The following is a 22,700-nucleotide window of genomic DNA, read 5'->3' as shown; positions in this document are numbered from 1 at the left end:
TATATCTTCAATCCTCACTACAACTCACTAACATGGTAGATCTTTGGCAGAAGAACCTTCATTACTCCACTTTCCAGCAAATATTGAAGAAGGGAGCAAAGCAACATTCATTCCTCGAGGACAAGGCCACCTTGAGCAGGCGGGCACACGCATGGATGGTCCTGCAATCCTATGTAAAACTGCAACCTGCTGCATATTTGGATCAGCCATTTTCTTACTATCTAAAGTCTAAATTTATAGCAATACGCTTTGGTAAATTGCCATCAAATGCAGACCAGCCAAGTTGGAAATATCAGGGCCCAAAATAATGTTGTCTGTGTGGAGCGCCAACACAGAATTTTATTCACCTACTGGCAGATGCATCAAAGTAAATACCGGGAGCAAATGGGCAGATTCTCAGAATCTGCACCTTTGCTCCCGGTATTTTTGCATTTGGGATGCATCATCCCAAATGCAAAAGTCGCAATTTAAGGAATCTCTAAATTGAGATTCCTTAAATTGCGATTGCATTTAAGGAATCCCAAATTAAGATTCCTTAAATGCAATGCATGAAAGTAAAAAAAATAGCTAATAGGGGGAGCAAATTACCATGAAGTTGGACTTCATGGTAATTTGCTAAAACTTTGAAAAAAGCACTTTTGTGCATTTTTCAAAGTTTCATGTTGCGCACACACATGCCCTTAGGGCATGCGTGTGTGCAACATATGTGCATAGATCAATTTCAGGGGTGCAACAGGGTGTCATTTTGACACCCTTGCACCCTTGAAATTGCATGAGCAATTTGCGACTACCTACTGGTACTCGCTAATTGCTCATGCAATCTCCAATACATTCCTATGGGCCTGTAGGCCAATAGGAAGGAATGGGACAGCATTCTTTAATTGCGACTAGCAATTTGCGAGTAGCAATTAAGGAATGTTAAGGAATCGCTCTTTTAATAGCGATTCCTACATGCATAGGCTTTTGCTATTCCTAAATAGCGATTCCTTAAAAATCGCTATTTAGGAATAGCAAAAGGCTACGTTGATGCATCTGCCAGCTAGTCTTTATCTGCCCAGCGTTAGACGAGGATCGTCAGAAATTGTTGAGGGGGGTCATTCAATACAAGAGGTGTCCACTCTTGCACAACTACAATATTACAATGCCTTGACCCAGAAGATCCACAGCTTAATTGTTGCTTGATCCAATTCCTAATTAAACAAGAGGAAAGATCAAATTAAGACTAGTGGCCTGGCAAAATGGTTGTATGATGTACCGTTAGAGACCATGCTAAGGAGACCACTCAATGCCAGAGGTATCTACTCTTGCGGAACTGTTACATCAAAATGCCCCGGCAGGGAAGATCTGTAGCCTAGCTGCGGCTTGACTAACCTCATAACCCAGCAAGAGGAACATCCAAAATAAGGCTAGTGGCCTGGTAAAATGGTTGTATAAAGTAACACTTGAGACTATGTTTTAAAAAGCCAATTTTATCAAATGCTTTGTTTAAATTACACAGGAAGAAGTGCAAATTGTATGATAAGAAATCGTTTTCCCTTTTAGAGAACAAAAAATGAAACAGCTTTGTAATGGATATTTGTTGCAAGTATAAATTGCTGTGGTTCTAACTGAATAAAATGTATTCATTCATTCATTCATTAGCAGGCCTCTTTCATGTTTTCACTTTTTATGCACCAAAAGTTACACTTTTTAAAAAGCATTTGACCAGACCTCATTTCATGTTTTTCACTTTTCATGCACCATAATCTGCGTGCCAATTTTGAAATGCAGTCTGTCTGCCTAAATCTAGGTGAAATCTGAGCTACATCACCATTACTAAAGCTGGCGTCCCACCAGTGCTCTTTAGATAAAGTGAGCAAAGAGTTCTCAGAAGGGCTAATGTAAGTTAATCAGGAAAGAACACTGTACAAGGTCCAGTCCTAATGGCCGGTTACAAATGCAGACAAGGCGTAACTAAGGAGGGACTAACAAGCCTGTTAACAAATCAGAGGAAACCATTTAGAAACTACAGCAACAGGAGTCATAGGAAAGATGGGCAGAGTGGGTGAAGCTTAAAGTTCATACCCGAGTACCCCATGCCTAAGAGCCGCGCATGAGCTGCACATACTTGACCTAAAAGGGGGTCCCAGTTTCTCTACCCAATTTGCTTCAATTTATATAGTGTGAATTCCGATCCCCTCCCAGAAAGGAACAGCAAGTGCTGCAAATGTGTGGCTATGGGCAACTGAAAAATCTTGTATGAGTTGGAGATATAATATAGCCTTGCTCAAGGAAACATTTGTGAAATTATTTTTGACATTCACAAAGAATGTGCTTAATAGACCATTCAATAGAACTTACTGTTCGTTTTTAGGTCTCGCCTGTCAATGCGCTTGCGCATTGAGCTTGCGAGAGATATTGGGGCTTAACCAGAGCTTAACCATCGGGCGATTTGATGCTGTGCCCGTGAAAAGCAAGCTCAATGCGCAAGCGCATTGACCTAAAAAGTGCGTGCACATCAAAGCCACTAGCCTCCCTCCCACAGGCATCCCCCAGCGTGCGCTGTGCCTCAGGCATTTCTCCTCCCCTAATTTTTTCACTGCCCACGGCTTTCACTTTGTCGGCCGCCAGGCCGTCTCTCGCCTCGCGCTTATCACCCCCCCTTCTCTCTAGCACGCTATCACGCATACCACAGCCTTTCTCCCAGTTACCCATTACACATTTACCAGTTTTCTATTTTTCTTTACCGTTGTTTTTATTTGTAATGGCATATTTTACAATGTTTTAATGTCGTGTACTGCCTGTATGTAAAACATCTATTACACTTAAACGTAATTGGAGATTAAATTGTATAGCCATTTGGCAATGTAGAAACAGCTTCAAAGCACATTGAAAATAAGTGTTACCAAAGGCGGGCAGAACAGTAAATAGTATTGAAAACCAGGCGCGCGCTTGGCCTCACTCACACCCCATAAGCTTTCCCTCCCATTCGCTTTCTCCCCCGCTCCCCCCACCACCCTCCCCCACCAGGCTCTTGAAGCACGACGCTCCGCTGGTCATAAACAGGACCATCTGCTCATTCCTTAGCCCTTCTCTCAACCCCTCCCCTTTCATGTTCTCACCCATCCACCTTCTCTCCCGTGCGTCTCGTCACCCTTACTCTCCCCTATTCTTCCCTTCTTGCCTCTCGTCCTTGTTTCACACGTTATTGCTAAGACCTCCCTAGATACAAGAAATGCATGTCACAAACGTTTTTAAAGTAACTGAGCCGAAAGAGGCTGTTCACATTCGTACGAAAAGTCGGGTGGGATAGGCTTGGGGTGCAGTCTCTGACTTCTTGAAACATGGTACACCACCATTTGTTCTTATTTTGCATTTATATTTTAAACAAGGTTAGATCTTGCTACCATTTCTTCTTGCATTACTTTGTGTCCGATTACAGGCATTGCGTGGGCGGTACAAACTAATGTATGTTTAGCACCAAATCACCCACTCCGCCCTTGCAGCAAAACAAATATAGATAGAAGACATAATGGCAACTTTTTTTTAATTGCTTATTGTTATGAAGCTGCAAAACAGCACGGACGGTCTACAATAATAACGAAAAAAAGGCAAGATACCTCCTCACCATCACAATGAGAAATCTAGTATTAAACAACACCACATTGCAGATTTGCGACCCCTGAGCTGACTTGGGAGCCAAACCCTTTAAAAGCAAAAGCCCCATTGAAGACCTCTCCTCTGCCCTGGTTTGTTTACGGTTTCCCTCGCAGGATGAAAAAGAAAACCCAAAAGTTGCCATTATGAGAATGCAGAGCAGATAACAGGGTTGGTCTCATAATAGGGCTGAAGTTGGCTGCAACAAAAGGGTGGGCCTGTGGGCCCCATTGACATGCATGGATCCTTTAGGCGCGCACATGGGAGCCCACTGCTATTGGCTTTGGATGACCCGACTCTGCCTTCTAAGCGCCCCGGGGACACAACCAGCAGATCACCTATGCGTGCATTTCAAAGGGCTTCTATCAAGGGACAGCAGTCCTTCGTGGGCCCCACCAAAATGTTAATGTGGATTAGGGTGTGCCCTGCAGTTTATGGGGCTGTAATGGGGCTGCTTTGAATGGGCACCTGTAAGAAAAGAAACACCTTCCCTTGTACCGTTATTCTGCTAATCTTCAAAAGTTTCACAGTTGATGTATTGTGCCCTTCAGTATTTCATGCTGCTGAAGTTGATAAGATGGTAGGGTGACCAGGCCTACTGATTTTGAACTGCTGCTGCAGCATTTTCTATGCTGCAGCATGTTCTACTTCTGCTCAGGGAAACGAACGAAAAAGGAAATACTTGCGCCTGCCCTGCTTTTTAGAGAGGTGGGAATAAAAAAGGTTCAGAGTTTTTTTTTAATGCTTTTTGGAGAAAAAAAGGATAACTCTCTCCTCTCCCCTCTTCCCACTCCTCTCTCCCCACTCTTCTCTCTCCTCAACCTCCCCCCTCCCACAATCTCTAGTGTTAAACAGGAAGCAGAGAAGAGGCGCCACCGGGCAAGAAGGCAGACTGAGCCATCCTTCTTGATTAATGGTTTTAGCATTTCACGTGTTACCAGTAAACATGTCCGAGGCGACACGAGCACAAGCCACATTGAGACATCCTCCTTAGTTGCCCGAGGCGCCAGCCGAGCACAAGCCACATGGAGACATCCTCTTAAATTGTTGTTTCCCCTCTAACCTGAATCACTTTTATGCGTAACTCCATTAAAAGAGAACTTTAAAGAAAAGACAGTACTTTTCTTCACAAAAGATCTTAAACATTGTTTGCGGGGTCAATATTTGAAAGACATTATGGTGGCCTCATCTCCGCATTTTTTACGATTTGCATTTACTTACTATTTAAAGCCGATCTCAAAGTTCTTTTATATTTTAAAAACAACATTAATTGTTAATCACACATAACGGTGATTTTTAGATTTTTTTTTAGTACTTTTGTTACGGGTTTCAAACATTACACACTACACTAGCTAATTATCTCTCTCCTTCTCTGTTTTCCCTATCTAATTCTGGCAGTACTTACATAACTTTATTTATAAGTTTTAAACTGAAGGCAGACCCCATCTTCCCTCCACACTTTTACCACTCCCACCTCTCACCACTATACCCTCTCACCACTCAACACTCTATCCTCTCACCACTCTCACCTGTACACTCCCTCTCTCCAATCCCTCTCTCTCTCCTCACTCACCCCTTTCTCCTCTCTCTCCCCTATCTCCTCTCGCTCCCCTCTCCTCACTCTCCCCGCTCCTCACTCTCCCCGCTCCTCACTCTCCCCGCTTCTCACTCTCCCCGATCCTCACTCTCCCCGCTCCTCACTCTCCCCTCTCCTCACTCTCCCCTGTCCTCCCTCTCACCTCTCCTCCCTCTCCCCTCTCCTCCCTCTCCCCTCTCTCCTCACTCTCCCCTCTCCTCACTCTCCCCTCTCCTCACTCTCCCCTCCTCACTCTCCCCTCTCACCACCACTCTCTCCTCTCCCCTCTCCTCACCACTCTCCCCACCACTCCCCATCACCACTCTCCTTCACCACTCTCCCCTCTCCTCACCACTCTCTCCTCTCCTCACCACACTCCCCTCTCCTCACCACTCTCCCCTCTCCTCACCACTCTCTCCTCTCCTCACCACACTCCCCTCTCCTCACCACTCTCCCCACTCCTCACCACTCTCCCCTCTCCTCACCACTCTCCCCTCTCCTCACCACTCTCCCCTTTCACCATCACTCTCCCCTCCCCTCTCTTTTTCCCCTCTCTCCTCACTCTCCCATCACTTTCCCCTCTCCCTCTATCCCCACTCTACCCTCCCTCTCCCCTCCCTCTCACCACTCTCCACCCTCTCACCACTCTCCCATCTCACCACTCTCCCCTCTCACCACTCTCCCCTATCCCTACTCTCCCCTCTCCTCACTCTCCTCTCTCCTCTCTCCTGTCTCCTCTCTCCCCCCCTCTCCTCACTCTTCCCTCCCCTCTGCCATCTCCCATCTCTCTCCACACTCTCCCTTCTCTCCTCTCTCCTCTACCCTCTCTCCTCTCTCTCCTACCTTTCCCCTCTCGCCTTCCTTTCTACCCTCTTTCCTCACTCTCCCTTCTCTCCCCTCCCATCTCTCCTCAAGGTACACACAATTGTCAATGAGCACTAACACAGCATAATTTATACCATTTCGGCATTAGTCAACACCACTAGAGCATCACTCAGCATACTGAATCATTAAACTGCATCAACACAGCATCATTCACCACCACTACACCATCTTTGATCACCAGCACTGCAGGCATCACTAATACAGCATAAATCTGCAGAACTCACACTACAATTATAATATGCCCCTCATGTGGGGCACAAATTCAATTGAACAGCAACACAGCATTATTTTTGCCACAAATCCAACACTCACGACCACTACAGCATCAATCACCACATCATTAAACAGCATAAACACAGCATTAGTCAGCACCACTACAGCGTAATTCATCACCAGCACAGCATCAGGCAGCAACATTACAGAATAGATCTGCACACGCCTATCACACTACACTTATGATATAATCCTTAAGCGGCGCACAATAATCAGTGAGCATCAACACACCATCCTTCATTCCACCAGTTACTCTCTTTACTTTATTAAAAGACACTTTATTTTCAGTACACATTTTCACAATAATTTTATCTAGCCATCCTCTTTTATTTCTTCCTCTATCCTACACAGAACTTTATGTAAATAGTGATGTACTTGGAAGCATTTACATAGCACACTTCTCACTGTTCCCCAAAGGCCCCGTTTCATTGAACAGGCGCATTTATGCTGAGGGACACAGATTGCAGCGGTGATGTCATACAAGCACATGCTGATGTTAGGCATGCCATTGTTACCTGTTCGCCTCGTAGCATTGTTCCAAATTATACAAAATATATCCACACATTACAAATAAGATAATGTACAAGCTACTCTCACAACCCACATTAACCTTCCCTGCACGGAAGAGTTTCACTGGGGGGGTGGGACGTTTTAAAAAACATTTGGCATTATAATATAATGTAAATAAAAGTTATAACTATTGCCATTGTAAATGACAAAGCTATTAATTTCGCAATTTTTAAAACCAACACATAAATAAAAAAATTGTCATTTACAATACCAATAGCTCAAACTTTCCTAATGCGAGACCTATTGCATTGCAAATGCTTGTTGACTTGCCTACCATGCACCTAGTCTGCAAAAGGACATGTAGTTCCTTCTTCCTGAATCACATATACACGGAAATCCATGTAATACATGATACTCTGAAGCACTTCTGTATTTAACAAAATTTAAAACGTTACAAACATACGTTATTATGAATCGGTATAAATTGAATATACGTGACATTTTGCATATTTTAAGTGTCTGGTGTTATTATTTCCCTCTTTTTTCACAATCCATAGAGGCTTAAAACAGGAGGGTATGTTTGTTCTGCAAAAAATACTGTTTCTGTCTTGCCAAAAATGCTGATTTATGCCGGTTGCATCAGATTGTTGCATTTATCGTTCTATCTATTCCCGAGTCCAACGGTCCTTTGGGTTACCCCATTACATATTGTCGTGCTCGGTGAATGGATCCAAAAGCTTCAAGTCAGCACTTTAATTGCTGTTCTCATCATACGGTTCTCTCGTGATGCTCTGTCTTGGCTTAAGGCAAGACGTAAAGACACGCGCAGACAGGCACGTAAGCCCACATTGTGGGGACAGTAATCCCACCTTGACACCCACCTTTAACCAACGATCAGCGAACGCATCGTATTGAAACTGAGCAGTGAGAACGTCACTTTGACAGTGTAGTGAGTTGTAAGTAATGAGCAGAAGCCGCCCTCCGTGGCAAACTAAAAGGTAGCTGCGCATGTTGACAACTTCCGGGATGTCGCAGACTCGCCGCCACTCGCCACGGGCGGGACTGTACACGTTTACCACGGGAAGACTGCAGATGCAGTAGATCTCGTCCTTAAAAACGCAGACTCCTTGGAAGTGGCTGTCCCCCACTGAGGCGCAATTTGTCCACTTGTCCCGGTTAGGATCGTAGCACAGTAATCGCTTGTGGCTGACCGCATACAGGTTGTCCCCCACAGTGACCAAATCGAAGAAGCACATCGAGTGTGGAAGAGGGGAAACCAATGCCCACTGGTCACGCTGTACACTGTAACACTCGACTTCTCTTGAGTTGGCCTCCGTAATAGGGTCCGTACCCCCTAAAATATAGATGTGGCCACGCAGGTATGCTAGGTCCATGTCGAACCGGCAAAGCAATGTTTCTGCCAGCTGCCGCCAGCTGCCGCGCACGGGGTTGTAGACCCACAGTTGTTTGAGAGGCTGTAATAATAAGTAGATATCGTGCTGTGGCGAGACACAGACTCTCCAGGTAGACACTGTTTTGTCGCTTTCGTGTACGGCCGTGGCCAGCGGGGGCATGGTGTAGATGTCGCCAGAGTAAGGATCCCAGCAGCGGAAGGGATTCCTAAAGTCTATAATAAAAATAAAGATGACCATCTCCTTGGCCTGCATTCCGATGCGGCGGGCAGGGCTCTCCTGTGGTGGGGTCTGTGGCTCTGGGGGCGTTGGCGGACAGACAGGCCCATAGCGGTCGTCCAGCACCCCCTGCAGGTAGGGCAAGCAGTAGCGCTGAACGAAAGGCCGGCCACGCAACTCCTCCAGGTATACACGGTCCTTGTCGGCCAGGTGGTGCCAACGCACACAGCGCAGCACCTCGGCGGCGCAGGGTCCACGGTCGGCCGGCGCAGCCTCCAGCCACTGTAGGGCGGCTGCACACACGCGCCGTTCCCAGTCCACATCCAGGTCGTCGAGCCGCAACACCTCCTGCAGCTGTGCCAGACTCAACTCGCACAACTCTCCACCGCTCAGCTGGCTGAAGTGTCTCGCCACGTAAGCCAAAGCCTGAGCTCGCAGTTCGGCGTGGTCAAAGGCGTCCGCGAACTTGAGGATACCGGCGCAGTTGGCTGGCTCCAAGCGGCGGGCCAGAGAGCCGGCGCAGACTTGGCGCACATACTCCAGCTGCAACATGTCAGCGGCAGCGTAAAGGCGCTGTACGTTGGCCTCGCTCACTGTCACGCGACCGGTGTAGCAGTAGTCGATAATAAGGGCCATTGACTCAGCGTCCATGTTGTGCAGCGTCACCTTCTTCTGCTTGCTCTCGCACAGACCACCGGTGAACATGCTCTTGAAGTACGGGCAGGCGGCCGCCAGTACGTTGCGGTTACATGAGAAGAGGCGGCCGGTCGCTTCCACTGAGGGGGAGCGCGCGCCGGCGGCCGTAGTTGGAGTGGCGGCGGTTGGCGACGCCATGCCCCCGAGCACCTCAATCGTGACATCACAGAGGGCTCGGGAGTCGTAGAAGTTTTTCAGTTGTGTCAGAACAGCTGCCGCGTGGCCGCCGTCCACCTTCTCCTCCGGCCCCGAGAAGTAACTCGACACTGAGCGGCAGGACATCTTCCCGTGGAACTGAAGTCGAATGAAGCTCTTGAAACGGTGCACTTCAGAATATAAGTGTTTATTAAGGCTTTAAGGTTCAGATAAATAAAGCCCACAACCGGTGGCTTCAGTGTCCTCCTCGCAACTGCCGGAATAAACAGTTGTAGGCAGCAACCGCAAGAACAGCAGAACGGAAGATAAATTAAAAAAACAACAGACCGCGGGGGAGCGCTCGAGATACAGATGTGTATACACTTGAATAACAAGTTGCTCTTAAAGGGGAAAGAGCAACTTGTTACCTTTACATCACCCCCCTTTATTAAACAAAAAATATGAAAATAAATGAGTTTACAATAAATGATACAAATGTGAATAAACAACAGGAAAAGTTGAACAATGTATTGTACCAAAAATATTTCTATCATATACAGCCTTATTCATCAACGGGCCGTTTTGCGAGCCGCTAATAGCGATTCATAGCGAATCGCTATTAAGGACTCTCAAAACAGTATTCATGTAGGAATTGCTAAATAAATAGCGATTCATACACATTCCTTATTTGCGAGTAGCAAATTGCTAATCGCAAATAAGGAATAACTCCCCATTCATTCCTATGGGCCAAAAAGCCCATAGGAATGAATGGGGAGTATTCCTTATTTGCGATTAGCAATTTGCTACTTGCAAATAAGATAGCGATTTAAAGGGTGCCAGGGGTGTTCCAAGGACACCCTGTAGCAGCCCTTAAATGCAAATTGAAACAGGTGTTGCGCACAAACATGTCCAAAGGACATGTGTGTGTGCAACATGCAACTTAGAAAAATGCTTTTAAAAGCATTTTTCTAAGTTTTTGCTATTTACCGAGAGGTCTGACCTCTCGGTAAATAGCGGCCCGAAATTGCGAATTAGCAATTTAAAAATGGTTGATGAATTGCATTTAAGGAATCTCAAATAGAGATTCCTTAAATGTAATTCCTCGCAATTTAGCGAATTAGCAATTACCGATTTTTGCATTTGGGATGATGAATCCCAAATGCAAAAATTGCGCTCGCAAAGGGCCAGATTCTCAGAATCTGGCCCTTTGCTAGCGCAATTCGGCTTGATGAATCAGGCTAATAGTAAGGTAACTACATCAAATAAAAAGCTTTGAATTTTTGTAGAACAGAAACATTGCGATGTGGTCTTTGAGAAGCAACAGGTCAAGAGGGAAAGTCAGAAGATGATTGCAATGTCAGTGAGGAATTGTCTCAAAACACAATGAGAGTTGCTCCCTCTCAACCCCAAAGGGAATGGAGCACCAAATTATGTTCAGTAAACAAGGATTTATCCCTTAGGGTAAGAACTGTACCTTTATATACCAGCAACACACGGAGCCATTACCCATTCAGTTGCAACCACAACTCTTGATGAACTACAGTGAAACACTTGCAAAAGACAAAAGGGTTATATATTCAAATATATAAAAAATCCACTGTTTATTTTGAAAATGTTAAAAACACATAATATTACATATTAAAATAAAAGAACATGTACATGATATCAGTTAAAAAACTATTAAAAACATTACAGTTCATACAGTTATACAGGAAAGATCACAAATACAGACAATCAAATCTGTCTTGTATTGAGTTAATTTAGAACCTTTGGTACAACATGAAGTTTGGAACTAATTCCTTAACCCCTCATAAGTGTTGACCACTCCAAATTTAACTTGAATTGAAGCGTCTACGCATTTCGGCGGTGTTAAATTATTGTTACCAGGACAATTTAATACAACTTCTCCTTATGATCAGCATAACCTAACACAAGAATAAAACATTCATTTATCTAGTGTAAGTACACAGTTACGTTGAGACATCTATTACAGAATGTCTATACAAAAAATCACCACCATTGTAGTCAAAACACATGTACTGCAATCCAATATAAGTATCTCACATTGGTACATCCCTATTAAGTCATCCTATGGGTCCCCTTATGTATATGGTTCTATTTTCATAACTTTACAATGCATTTGCCCATGTACTATCTCATATAGAGCCGCTCCCTTTACAGGTTTCGTAACATGAAAGATGTAGACATGTTGTGCCACATCGGGCATACCCTCTGTCTTCTCTAACATTTGATTCCGTATTACACCACAATCTTGCACTGGATTCTGTCACAGATTACTATTGTGTTAAAACAATGGTTATTCCAAATCTTCATCCTATCCCCCTGTCTAGAACATTTTATATTTGCAATTATTTCACTGAGTTTACCAACTTTCTTAAAGCAGTCACACGGTTCATCCTCTTAAATTAAATTTAACAAATGCTTACAACTCACCCATACTTTCGTACATATGTAGCGTGGTATGGTTGTAGGTATCCTCGTAATTCTATATCGAGAACCCTGTCTCCCTATGGATTACAAAACATAATATTTTATTAATTGTATGGTTATTTCCTGTACATTTCTCAATTGGAGTTTTAATCAGGAATTTAGGACGGTATCAACATACCTATTCAAATTCAATTTCTTCGCTAGGTATTGGAAACTACCTTCGTATGCTTCTCTCACTTGCAAAAATAAGAGTTTGACTGTTCCTATTACAATCAAAGGAGGAGGCTATTAGAGTCTAACCTATCCCACTATTAATTCGTCTACCATTACATTTGAGAGATTATTCTGTACCTTATGTTATGTCAGTTGGGTTAATCTGTGGGTGTCGCCGTGCTGTTTTTCTTGTCACTAGCATTGTTTAAAACTGCTTATTTGAGGGTAATAACTAATGCACAAAAACACAAATGTTTCAATTAACAATTGGATGTTTTTAAAAAAAGGGCAATTATTTTACCACCACGCTTTCTAACCAAGCCCCTTGTTTTAGTTTTAGGCGGTGATCTACCAGCTCTCACCGTAAGTTATTTTTGCCGATGCAGTGCATTCGGGTATTCGCTGTGGGTACTATTCGCTCGTAGCTGTAATGGCGGCAAAACACGAGATGCGAAAAACCCATTAGTATTCATTTGTTAATGCAATTCCTCGCTTTTGCTTGTCTACTCTATTACTGTATATGACGGTTATTTATATTCGTCACATATGCTGCCAAAGGCGTCTATTACGTAACGATTCTCCTCCCCCAGGCTTCCAATTTCGGTCCTCCTATATATTTAAACACTAAGGGCCAGATGTAGGTGGCCAATTACCGGTCGGTAACGGCCGAATTCGGCCGTTACCGACCGGTAATTGGATTTTGAGATGTAGGTCATGCATTTACAGAATCGGTATTTTACCGATTCTGTATTTACCGATTCGGTAAAATTACCGAATCGGTAAATACAGACTCGGTAAAATACCGATTCTGTAAATGCAGATGTAGCTGGCACATGTCAGAGCGCCACAGGGCTTTAAGAATCGGTATTTTACCACCCAATCCAATTGGGTGGTAAAATACCAAATCCAGGTGTGCATGCACATGTGTGCATGCACACCTGTGCCATGTGACACACAGACATGCCCTTAGGGCATGTCTGTGTGCCACATGGCGCACATGCCTATTTTTGGGGTGCCAGAGGGTGTCAAAGTGACACCCCCTGCACCCTTGCTAAAATCGGTATTTACCGATTCTGTAATTACAGAATCGGTATTGCCCATTGATTCCTATGGGCTGCAAGGCCCATAGGAATCAATGGGCAATACCGAATCGATATTTACAGAATCGGTAAATACCGAATCTTAACGATTCGGTATTTACCGATTCATAAATACCTACATCTCCCCCCCTCTATTTTACCACCTCATAAATACCGATTCGGTATGAATCGGTATTTAAGAAGTGGTAAATTAAAATTACCTACATCTGGCCCTAAGGGCCAGATGTAGGTGGCCAATTACCGGTCGGTAACGGCCGAATTCGGCCGTTACCGACCGGTAATTGGATTTTGAGATGTAGGGCATGCATTTACAGAATCGGTATTTTACCGATTCTGTATTTACCGATTCGGTAAAATTACAGAATCGGTAAATACAGACTCTGTAAAATACCGATTCTGTAAATGCAGATGTAGCTGGCACATGTCAGAGTGCCACAGGGCTTTAAGAATCGGTATTTTACCACCCAATCCAATTGGGTGGTAAAATACCGAATCCAGGTGTGCATGCACATGTGTGCATGCACACCTGTGCCATGTGACACACAGACATGCCCTTAGGGCATGTCTGTGTGCCACATGGCGCACATGCCTATTTTTGGGGTGCCAGAGGGTGTCAAAGTGACACCCCCTGCACCCTTGCTAAAATCGGTATTTACCGATTCTGTAATTACAGAATCGGTATTGCCCATTGATTCCTATGGGCTGCAAGGCCCATAGGAATCAATGGGCAATACCAAATTGGTATTTACAGAATCGGTAAATACCGAATCTTAACGATTCGGTATTTACCGATTCATAAATACCTACATCTCCCCCCCTCTATTTTACCACCTCATAAATACCGATTCGGTATGAATCGGTATTTAAGAGGTGGTAAATTAAAATTACCTACATCTGGCCCTGAATCTTTTGGCTGTTTTGCTCCCGCTCCGATCTACCAACAACCCGCCAATTCTCTTGCCTTCCTTATATTTGATGCAATGCGTTTCCCCGTTCAGCGTTTCTGATCACGACGTCTGTTTCGTACCGTTTCAAAATAGTAAACGGACCAACCTCGCATGACAGGCTCTTTATGCCTCGTCAGTCAATGACGTCATTATCCAGGGACCAGCTCCCTTTTAAAAAAAAATGCAATTCTATATTCAAACACTTTATTGACAGCAGTTCCTCCGTATGCATATGCATTATGTGCCTACCCAGTTTTCATCTCTCAACTTAGAACTGCTATATGTTTTATTGTTATCTTTTATTCACGATTTTTTACTCGATTCCTTTTTAAAATGATTATCTTAAAGGACATAATATATAACCCTTTTGTCTTTTGCAAGTGTTTCACTGTAGTTCATCAAGAGTTGTGGTTGCAACTGAATGGGTAATGGCTCAGTGTGTTGCTGGTATATAAAGGTACAGTTCTTACCCTAAGGGATAAAGCCTTGTTTACTGAACGTAGTGAGGAATTGTAACATGAAGTCGTACTTGGAGTCATAGCAGAAGGACACTCATTGGACATTAAATCTGTAGATGGAATAAAGTCTCTGTCCGCATTAGTCGAAGATGAATTGTCACAAAAGAAATCCATGCCAGAGTTTGCTCCATCCAAGTCTGAATCATAAAAACTTTTCTTTTTAGCAGAAATGATCTTCAAAGCTTGATCATTGATAATTTTAACCAAATTCCTTCTATTCCATCCCCCTTCCATTTAATAAAACAGCACTCTTAGCCACTTGTATGTCTCTGACAGGCAGAGTGAATTTGGACTCCCCTTTCTTAATTCTGTTTTTTTTTTAATCAGAACCTAATCACCAACAGAAAACAAGACGTCTTTTGTGTTGTTAGAATCATGATGATACAAAGAAATGGCATTGTGTTTAGATTTAACAACCTCCTTGATTTTTTGTAAGTCACCTTCATGAGAAACATTGCTATTGGTTATGTCTTTAAGCCAATGAGGACAAAGATTCGAAATTGCAACTCTGTTGCGCAGTAATTTGAAAGGAGAAACGCCTGTAGTTCTGTGAGGTGTATTATGGTAAGTCCAAAGTTTTTACTTAAAAAATTCTTCCACCTGAAAACTAGCATATAAAGCAGTCTGAACTCCTTCTTTCAAAAATCTGTTGATACGTTCAACAAGACCATTTGATGAAGGAGAATAGAGCGCTACAGTGAGATGTTTAATTTGCAAATTTTGAACAAATCTTACCATTTGATGCGATCTAAATTGTGTGCCATTATCTGTCACAATTTGTCTTGGCGGACCTTCAATGCCAAAAATACTTTTCAAAAATTTGATAACAACATAAGTGTCTGGAACTGAAACAAAATCAAAATAGACCCATTTTGAAAAATAGTCAATTAAAACTAAAAGATGTCTTTTATTTGCAGGAAGGAGGTCCAATGGGCCTGCAAAATCCAAGGCAACTTTTCCCCAGGGTGAGTCAGGTAGTGGAACCATGTGAATGTTAGGTTCAAAGGTCCTCCAAAGTTTATCAGAGATAAGACAGGTGTTGCAATCAGAGATCCACATTTTTACCTGAGAATCAAGACCTGGCCACCAGTAAAATTGTTTTAAATTTCGAATAGTGGCTGACACACCCATATGTCCTTCATTACTTTTCTGAAACAGTAGGTATCTGAGTTTGAAAGGGGGAACCAAGGAATCATGACAAAGTAAACACAATTTTTTTTTGTCAAATCTGTTTATTGGCATTTTATATTTCCAGCATTACATTGGGTGCACCATTTCAAGTGTTACAGCCCTGCAGCCGAGCCGGTTGACAGTGCACAAGTACGAAGGCATAACATTGGTACGCTATATCAGTACACATTAGTAGCATGCAGTTGGATCTCGGGCGCCCAGGCATGCCCTCAGTATAAAAAGAGTCAACGTGCCCTATCTCTGTGTGGGTAGACAAGTCTTATTTGTGCATAACAACTGCAAAATGAAAACATTTGTATCAAACAGAAACATCAAACTGTCCCATAGATACAGTACAATCTCTTCCCCATTCCCATCCCCAAGCCCGCCCCCCCCACCCTTTCCTGCCCACTTCCCCCAGGCACTTGTGCTCCTATTGCTATTGCTGTCTTGCCGCGTGTTCATGTGGCGCACCAGTCAGTGTGCCAGGCGTGGCGTCCGCTGCATGCCCCCCCGCCCGCTGTACCTGCATCCTCCCCTGTCTCCCCCTCGCCTGCAACTCTCTCTACCGCCTGCAGAGCTTTGAGCATACCCTCCCACTGCTCCGCCATAGGTTCCCTGCGGAGCCCTACTGTTTCCTCCCTCCGTATGGCAGTCCACTCCGCCCGAACCCATGCCAGGAGTGACAGTATCCAGGCCCGTACACTAGGCGGGTCGCTCGCCTTCCATCTCCTAGTGAGGAGACGTGTCGTCGTCACCATCCCCAGATCCAGAAAGCGGGACAATGTCTTATCTTTAGGTGGCCGCTTGAAGTGGTGTAAAAGATACTCAGGCCAGTCACAAGGGATGGTGCGTCCGGTGCAGCGCTTAAGCAGTACACTGATGTCCCTCTAGTAAGTGCCAAGTCCGGGGCAGCGCCACAATAGATGGAGGAGGTCTGCATTCACCTCACCACATCTAGGGCAAGACGCCTCAGCCCTGTGAAAGTATTTATTTATTAAGTCAGGGTTGAGGTAGGCCCTGTGAACTATGTATACTTGGATTTGGCAGAAGCGCATTTTCCTAGGGATGCGCACCGGGCTTTTAAGGATCTTCTCCCATTCTTTGTCCGCCTGCGCCCACCCCAGGTCACGCTCCCACTTACCACAGAGCGGAGCCAGGTCCAGTTCCGTGTGCGTCCGCAGGGAGGCGGCAAACCACTTAATAAGATGCCGACCCCTACCCATGACATGCAGATACTGCACGGTCAAGGGTTGCACTGGCTCCACTGCAATGCCGCCCCAGCTGGCCGCCATATGAGCCGTGAGGGAGCAGTGCATTAGAAAACCCCCAGACGGGAGCCCAACGTCCGTGACTAGCGTCTCGTAGGGCAGCAGTGCTCCATTCTGATACAAGTCGCCCAACGTATGGGCGTCCGCTTCCTGCCATTGCTCCAACATGGAGCGCGTAAGGACGCCCTCACCCCCGGCGAGCCTTCCAGCGGCACTGCAGGCGCGTATGGGAGCACCATTCTTGTGAGTAGCAGCGCCCTGCGAAAGCATTTGAATGCCACCGCCAGCAGTAGTGGGGTGAGTCGCGTCGGTGCCGCTAGTGGGTGAAACATCGCGGTGATCCGCTCCAGTGCATAGGGCGGCTCAGTTGTAGCAGTATCTTCCCTCCCCCTGTCTGCTAACCAGCGGGCTACCCACTGGAGCTGAGCCGCCAGGTAGTAGTGCTCAAAGCAGGGGGCGGCCAGTCCACTTTTGTCAGTGGGCAGGAACAGTTTCCCGAGAGCCAGTCGGTGCCGGGATGTGCCCCAAATGAAGTCACGCAGGGTCTTGTTAAGTTTAGAGAAAAAGGACGCAGGTATATACAAGGGCAGGTTCGTGAAGTAGTATAGAAGGCGAGGAAGCATCACCATTTTTGCAAGGGCCACTCTGCCGATGGGCGTCAGGGGGAGCGTGGACCAGAAGCCAATCTGAGTCTTGAGTGCCGTTACCGCTCTCCCCAGATTCCCATCAAGCAGGTCTGCCGGCTGTCGGTAGATCTGGATCCCCAGATACTTAAACGTGTCTGCCTTCCACTGAACTCGTGTGCCGTGAAGGCTATACTCCGGGTCAGCCACCTCACCGCGGAACGCATACAGACATGATTTGCTTGCATTTACCCGGAGCCCCGATAAGTTGGCGAAGTGGCTTAACAAAGGGGCCAACAGCTCTGGTATATGGCCCACATCTCGGACAAAGACCAGTAAGTCATCGGCGTACAGGGACACCTGATGAATGCCGTCGCACAACAGGATACCATCAGCCAGAGATTGTCTCATGGCCGCGGCCAAGGGCTCCATAGCCAGGGCAAAGAGCAGCGGCGACAGGGGACACCCCTGTAGAGTGCCCCTTCCCACCACCACTGCCTCCGAGAGATAGGGCCCCAGTCGAACGCGAACCACAGGGCTCCTGTACAAGAGTCTCACCTTCTGTAGGTAGCTTTCGTCCAGGTCGTACACCTCCAGCACTGACAACAGATAGCCCCACTCAAGGCAATCAAAGGCCTTTTCTAAGTCCAGCACCAGACACCCCGCCCTTGGCCAGGCCTTCACTGCTTTCGCCTCTACCCTAAAGAATCGCCAGAGGTTCAGGGACGTAGACCTCGCTGGAACAAAGCCATTTTGATCCGGGTGGACCAAGTGCAGAACCAATGGCGCCAGACGCTCAGCAAGGATTTTGGCGAGCACCTTGTAGTCCGTGTTAAGTATTGCCAGTGGGCGATAGGAGCCAAGGGACATGGGATCTCTGTCGGGCTTAGGCAAGGACACTAAAAACGCTTCTTGAAGGGACGGTGGGAGTCGACCCGCAACAATCGACGCCCGGTACACCCGGAAGAGCTGAGGAGCTAGGATGTCCCTATTCGCTTTGTAGTATTCGGCCGGGAGGCAATCAGGTCCCGGTGCTTTCCCTGTCGCCAGCGCTTGGATCGCATCTCCCACCTCTTCTAATGTGAGCGGGGCACCAAGCTCTGCGTTCTGGCTCTCCTTGGCTGCGGGCAGTGCAACCGACTCCATGAATTCAGTCAACAGATGTGCAGGACCAGCGCCTCGGGCTCTATAGAGATCCCGGTAGTGGTCAGTCAGCGCCCGGTGAATCTCACGCTGTGTGTATAACACTGTCCCGCCCCCGTGCATATAGCACCAATCGGGGTATTGCGTTCCGCTTTCCGCACTAGCCAGGCCAGCAAGCGACCAGCTCTGTCCGCCTTGGCATGCGTCTTGGCAGTATGCGCTGCATAGTTGTGACATCGCAGTCGTTAAAGAAGGACCGCGTGCTCTCCGCGAAGTTCCCCGAGTTTGTGCACATGCCTGCCAGTTCCCTCCCATCCCCTTTGTATCGTAGGAGTTCGGACTCTATGCGGGCCAGGGATGCAGACACATGTGATGGAGCAAGGATTCGCACATAAAGCGCCTTGCTTGTAGTCATGAACCTCGAATAACCTTAATTTGTTAATCAACACTGTTTGTCTTATTAATTTACCCTTTATTATGACATTTGGGGTGTCCCAGTGACGCTTGCCTATGTGTTTACTAAACCTAATACGCTTGCCACTAAAATGGCTGCTGCTACGCGGGAATTTCTTCTGCGCATGTGTCGGTCATACCCATGTGACGTGACGTGCTCGCAGTTCTGGTGGGAAACTTTATGCACTTGCGCATTAGAGCTAAAATGGCTGCTTTGTGTTCTCACATGCCTGAAGCTTGCAGCGGCTTTGCTATGCTGTTTGTTTAGCACTAATTATTAAGGCTATAGTTATATTACAGTAAGGGGAATAGTGTAAGGATTCATGGCATACAGTGTATTCATGTATTCTGTGTTCTAAAACTGTTCTTTTCCATTTCATGATACTTTCCGGAACATTGCCCGATGTCCCTCGCTGTTCTCCATCTTGCTTGAAACTGAGTCTGCGCAAGATCGGCAAGTCTCCAGAGCAGATGACCTTCGCATCTCTGCCAAGGAGCTGACTGACTGAGCAGACGCTCATGGGAACCTCACCTTATGCTCCCCAGAGAATTACAATGTATTTGTAAATAGAACATGTATTGTTGTATGGAGGAAGATGTCATGTGAACCTGAAGTTCGATAGGCGTGCCCAGAAAATGTAAATGATGGGCTCGAGAAAGTCAAATCCTAGCTAGTGTGATGACCTGTCCTTTCTTTTGTCCAATCGAAATTGGGGATTCTTACACTTGCAACATTTGGGGGGTGGTACACTGACCCGAAAACAGTATAACTAGCCTAGGTTTAGCTAGAGAAATTGTCCGACTTGTCCGAATAGCTGACCTGTCACTGACCCAACGCACTCAATAGCTGATCAAGAACAGACGTGCTGCGGAGCACACTGTCCAGAATTTCCACTGACCCAATTGGGGTTTTGGGAACCTTAAGTGCTGGCGGAGCACTTTGCTGGGGAATTCGGTAGACCCAATCGGGGTTCTGACTGATAGCTGCAGAGAGGGTGTAGCGCAGGCGTTGCAACTGAACTGCGGGTGCTGGTCTCAACTTTGATGGTCCTGTCCTGATCCTAATCTGGTATTCCTGTCCTGGGTTTCCATTCTGCACCTGCTGGCCTACTGGCGACTGCATTCCTTGGGGTTCCTACTGTCCTTAACTGACCCGTGGCCAGGGTTGGTCTCCACACCGTTTAGGTAAATATAAATCTGGGAGGAAACACACTTGCATCCTTTTTCTTTTCCCTTTTTTTTAGTCTTGCTAAAGGTTATCATTGCATAGGTTCCTTTCTTTACCCTTCCCTTGTGACACAGTATTTGAAGTTATAAAAGAGCCTATAATAGCATGTTCCATTTTTCCTCTACCTTATAGCGTGATATTAAAATACTGTCTCTGAATAAATAGATGTTTCTTCTCTTTACCCTCCCTTTATTGAACTAAAGACATCATTTCAGTATTATAAGCGTGTTCCAATTTTTCCCCTTCCTCTACTGCATGATAAATGTAGTATTCGTCAATATAGATGTATGTTCCTTTTCTTTACCCATCCCTTAGGAATCAATAAACTGTGACATTCTAGCATGTCCCTTGTTCTCCCCGTCCTTTAGAAACACCATTTCCAGTCTGATTCCAAGACGCTTATTTCCCAGTGTGCTCCTTTTTCTCTGAATTTTCCCTTTAGACTTCTAAATGGTTGGCCTAATCTGTTTTCTGCATGGCTACACAAATTTCATAATTTTAGTTATTGATAGCTTAATCGCTGTGAATTTCATGCTTTCTGATTTTGACGGGAACTAGATAAAGGTTTTCAAAACTTCCTGAGTCTGTGGTTATTATAAAGAGTGCAAATATTATAAATTTTATTGTATTTTGGTGACTGCTTATCTTTTACAGCTAGCTCCCTGATCCATTGTGATCATAGGTACCCGTGACAGTGGATTGGTAAGTCGGGTACATTAGAGTTAAATAGGAAGGAACTGGGTTGCTGGTAGTAGAGTGTAGGTTACCTGATTAGTAAATATGGTAAATTGATTTTATGGGCCCAAATGTGCATATGGTAAAAATTATAGTCGGGTGACCTGCGCTCTCTATCAGTAATTTTCTGGTAGCAGAGGTATGGTTAGGGACTAGTTAAAGATAGGCAGGACTAGTTAAGATAGGTAAATAGGTAAAATTGCTGCTAAACTGTGAACATTTTATTGCCGCTAAAAAGTATTGATCGATCAAATGTAAAATTGTTATTGCTTTGAAATATTATGAAATGTTTTAAATTTTGTTCTCTGAAATGCTGCTATATTGATAAATGTTCTAACCAAACTCGTTAGTGATTTTTATATGTTTGTCTGGAATCCCCGGAGGCAGAATAGCGGGTAGTGAGGAGAATCCACATCGCAGTGAGGTCACTTATTTGAAGAAAATTAGTGCAGGTTGGGCAGAACTGGAAGCACTAATTAGGGTTTTTCTGGATAAATGTATGAATAAATGATAGCAAAGAGTTCGCTGGCAAAACTTCTATTGTGATATCACCTAGTAAGGGTCACACGGAAGGAGTAGCAGGTTCGTCTGAGCTTGATTGATAGCAAAGGGGTTCGCTGGTGAAACTTTTGGCTTAGTACATATCCCAAAGTGGATGAGTCGAAGGAGTATCAGGTTCGCTAATGCTTGTGTGAAGAGTAAGCAGAAGGGATCTACTCACAGTATATGAAAAGTAAACGGAAGAGATTTACTTGCAGTGAAACAAATCTTTTCTTTCTAGACACTCGAGTACAGTGGTGAATGTTTTGCATTGTAAAGTAAACAGAGCACTTGCACTTTAAAAGGTAGAAATTGAGTTTTCCGTTACCTTGTGAAGGAGGGAGTCAGTTGCGGAGCTGCGCTGATGTCACTCAGTGCCGCGCTGGTATTGGTTGAGACAGTGGGCGTGTAGCTGAGACAGCATTGTAAAGGACGGGTGAGCACAGGAGCGTGGGAACTGGTCTCAAGGGAAAAGCCGCGCACCCATTGGTTGAACTTATTTTGAAATCGCATTGTTGATTGGTTGCAGAAAAATAAAAGACGCATTTTGATTGAAAGTGATTTTGTAAACAAAGAAGTTTGCGAAAAGGTATATGTGGTATCCGACTCGTCCCGAGATTCGACCTGATCCTAGATATCAGGGTTTTGTGAGGGATCAGTGGAGAACAGCTAGAAATACCATTATGTATGGAAGCAAGAGAACAATGACACTTGTAGACAAAGTAAAGAACTATTTTAAAAAAGATAAGCCCATCAAAACTAGAGAAGGAGTTATTATTCCACCACCTAATACTCCCGCATCATTTATGTTATTTGACAGAGGGTACCATGCTTGCGTATGGTTGGAAAATTGGGTGGAATACACTAAAGATGATGGAATTTTAGCATTTCCCTTGGAAGGTACATTTAATGGCAGGATCTGGTTCAATCTGAGAACTCGAATGAATGATTTGCATCCCAGACCCA

General features: G+C 45.2%; 1 protein-coding gene across 2 annotated transcripts in view; it reads right to left on the bottom strand.

Annotated features, from left to right (window-relative positions):
• Window positions 1–1,453: 1,453 nt before the first annotated feature.
• Window positions 1,454–22,700, bottom strand: part of LOC144772808 (kelch repeat and BTB domain-containing protein 7-like) — a 52,817-nt gene continuing 31,570 nt past the window's right edge. Inside the window, exons 2-3 of one of the 2 annotated variants that reach the window (XM_078657386.1) lie at window positions 7,199–9,489; window positions 1,454–2,339 (exon numbers count right to left, since the gene is read on the bottom strand). In XM_078657386.1, coding sequence (XP_078513512.1) covers window positions 7,633–9,489 — 1,857 coding nt within the window. In that variant the 3' untranslated portion in view covers window positions 1,454–2,339; window positions 7,199–7,632. Of the gene's footprint in view, window positions 2,356–7,198; window positions 9,607–22,700 lie in introns of those variants that run through there. The other variant, XM_078657385.1, reaches the window with a different exon arrangement.

This window comes from Lissotriton helveticus, chromosome 8 (genome assembly GCF_964261635.1).
Source record: "Lissotriton helveticus chromosome 8, aLisHel1.1, whole genome shotgun sequence".
Lineage (NCBI taxonomy): Eukaryota > Metazoa > Chordata > Amphibia > Caudata > Salamandridae > Lissotriton > Lissotriton helveticus.
The sequence above is the reverse complement of the archived record's forward strand: the minus strand, read 5'-3'. Positions and strand labels throughout refer to the sequence as shown.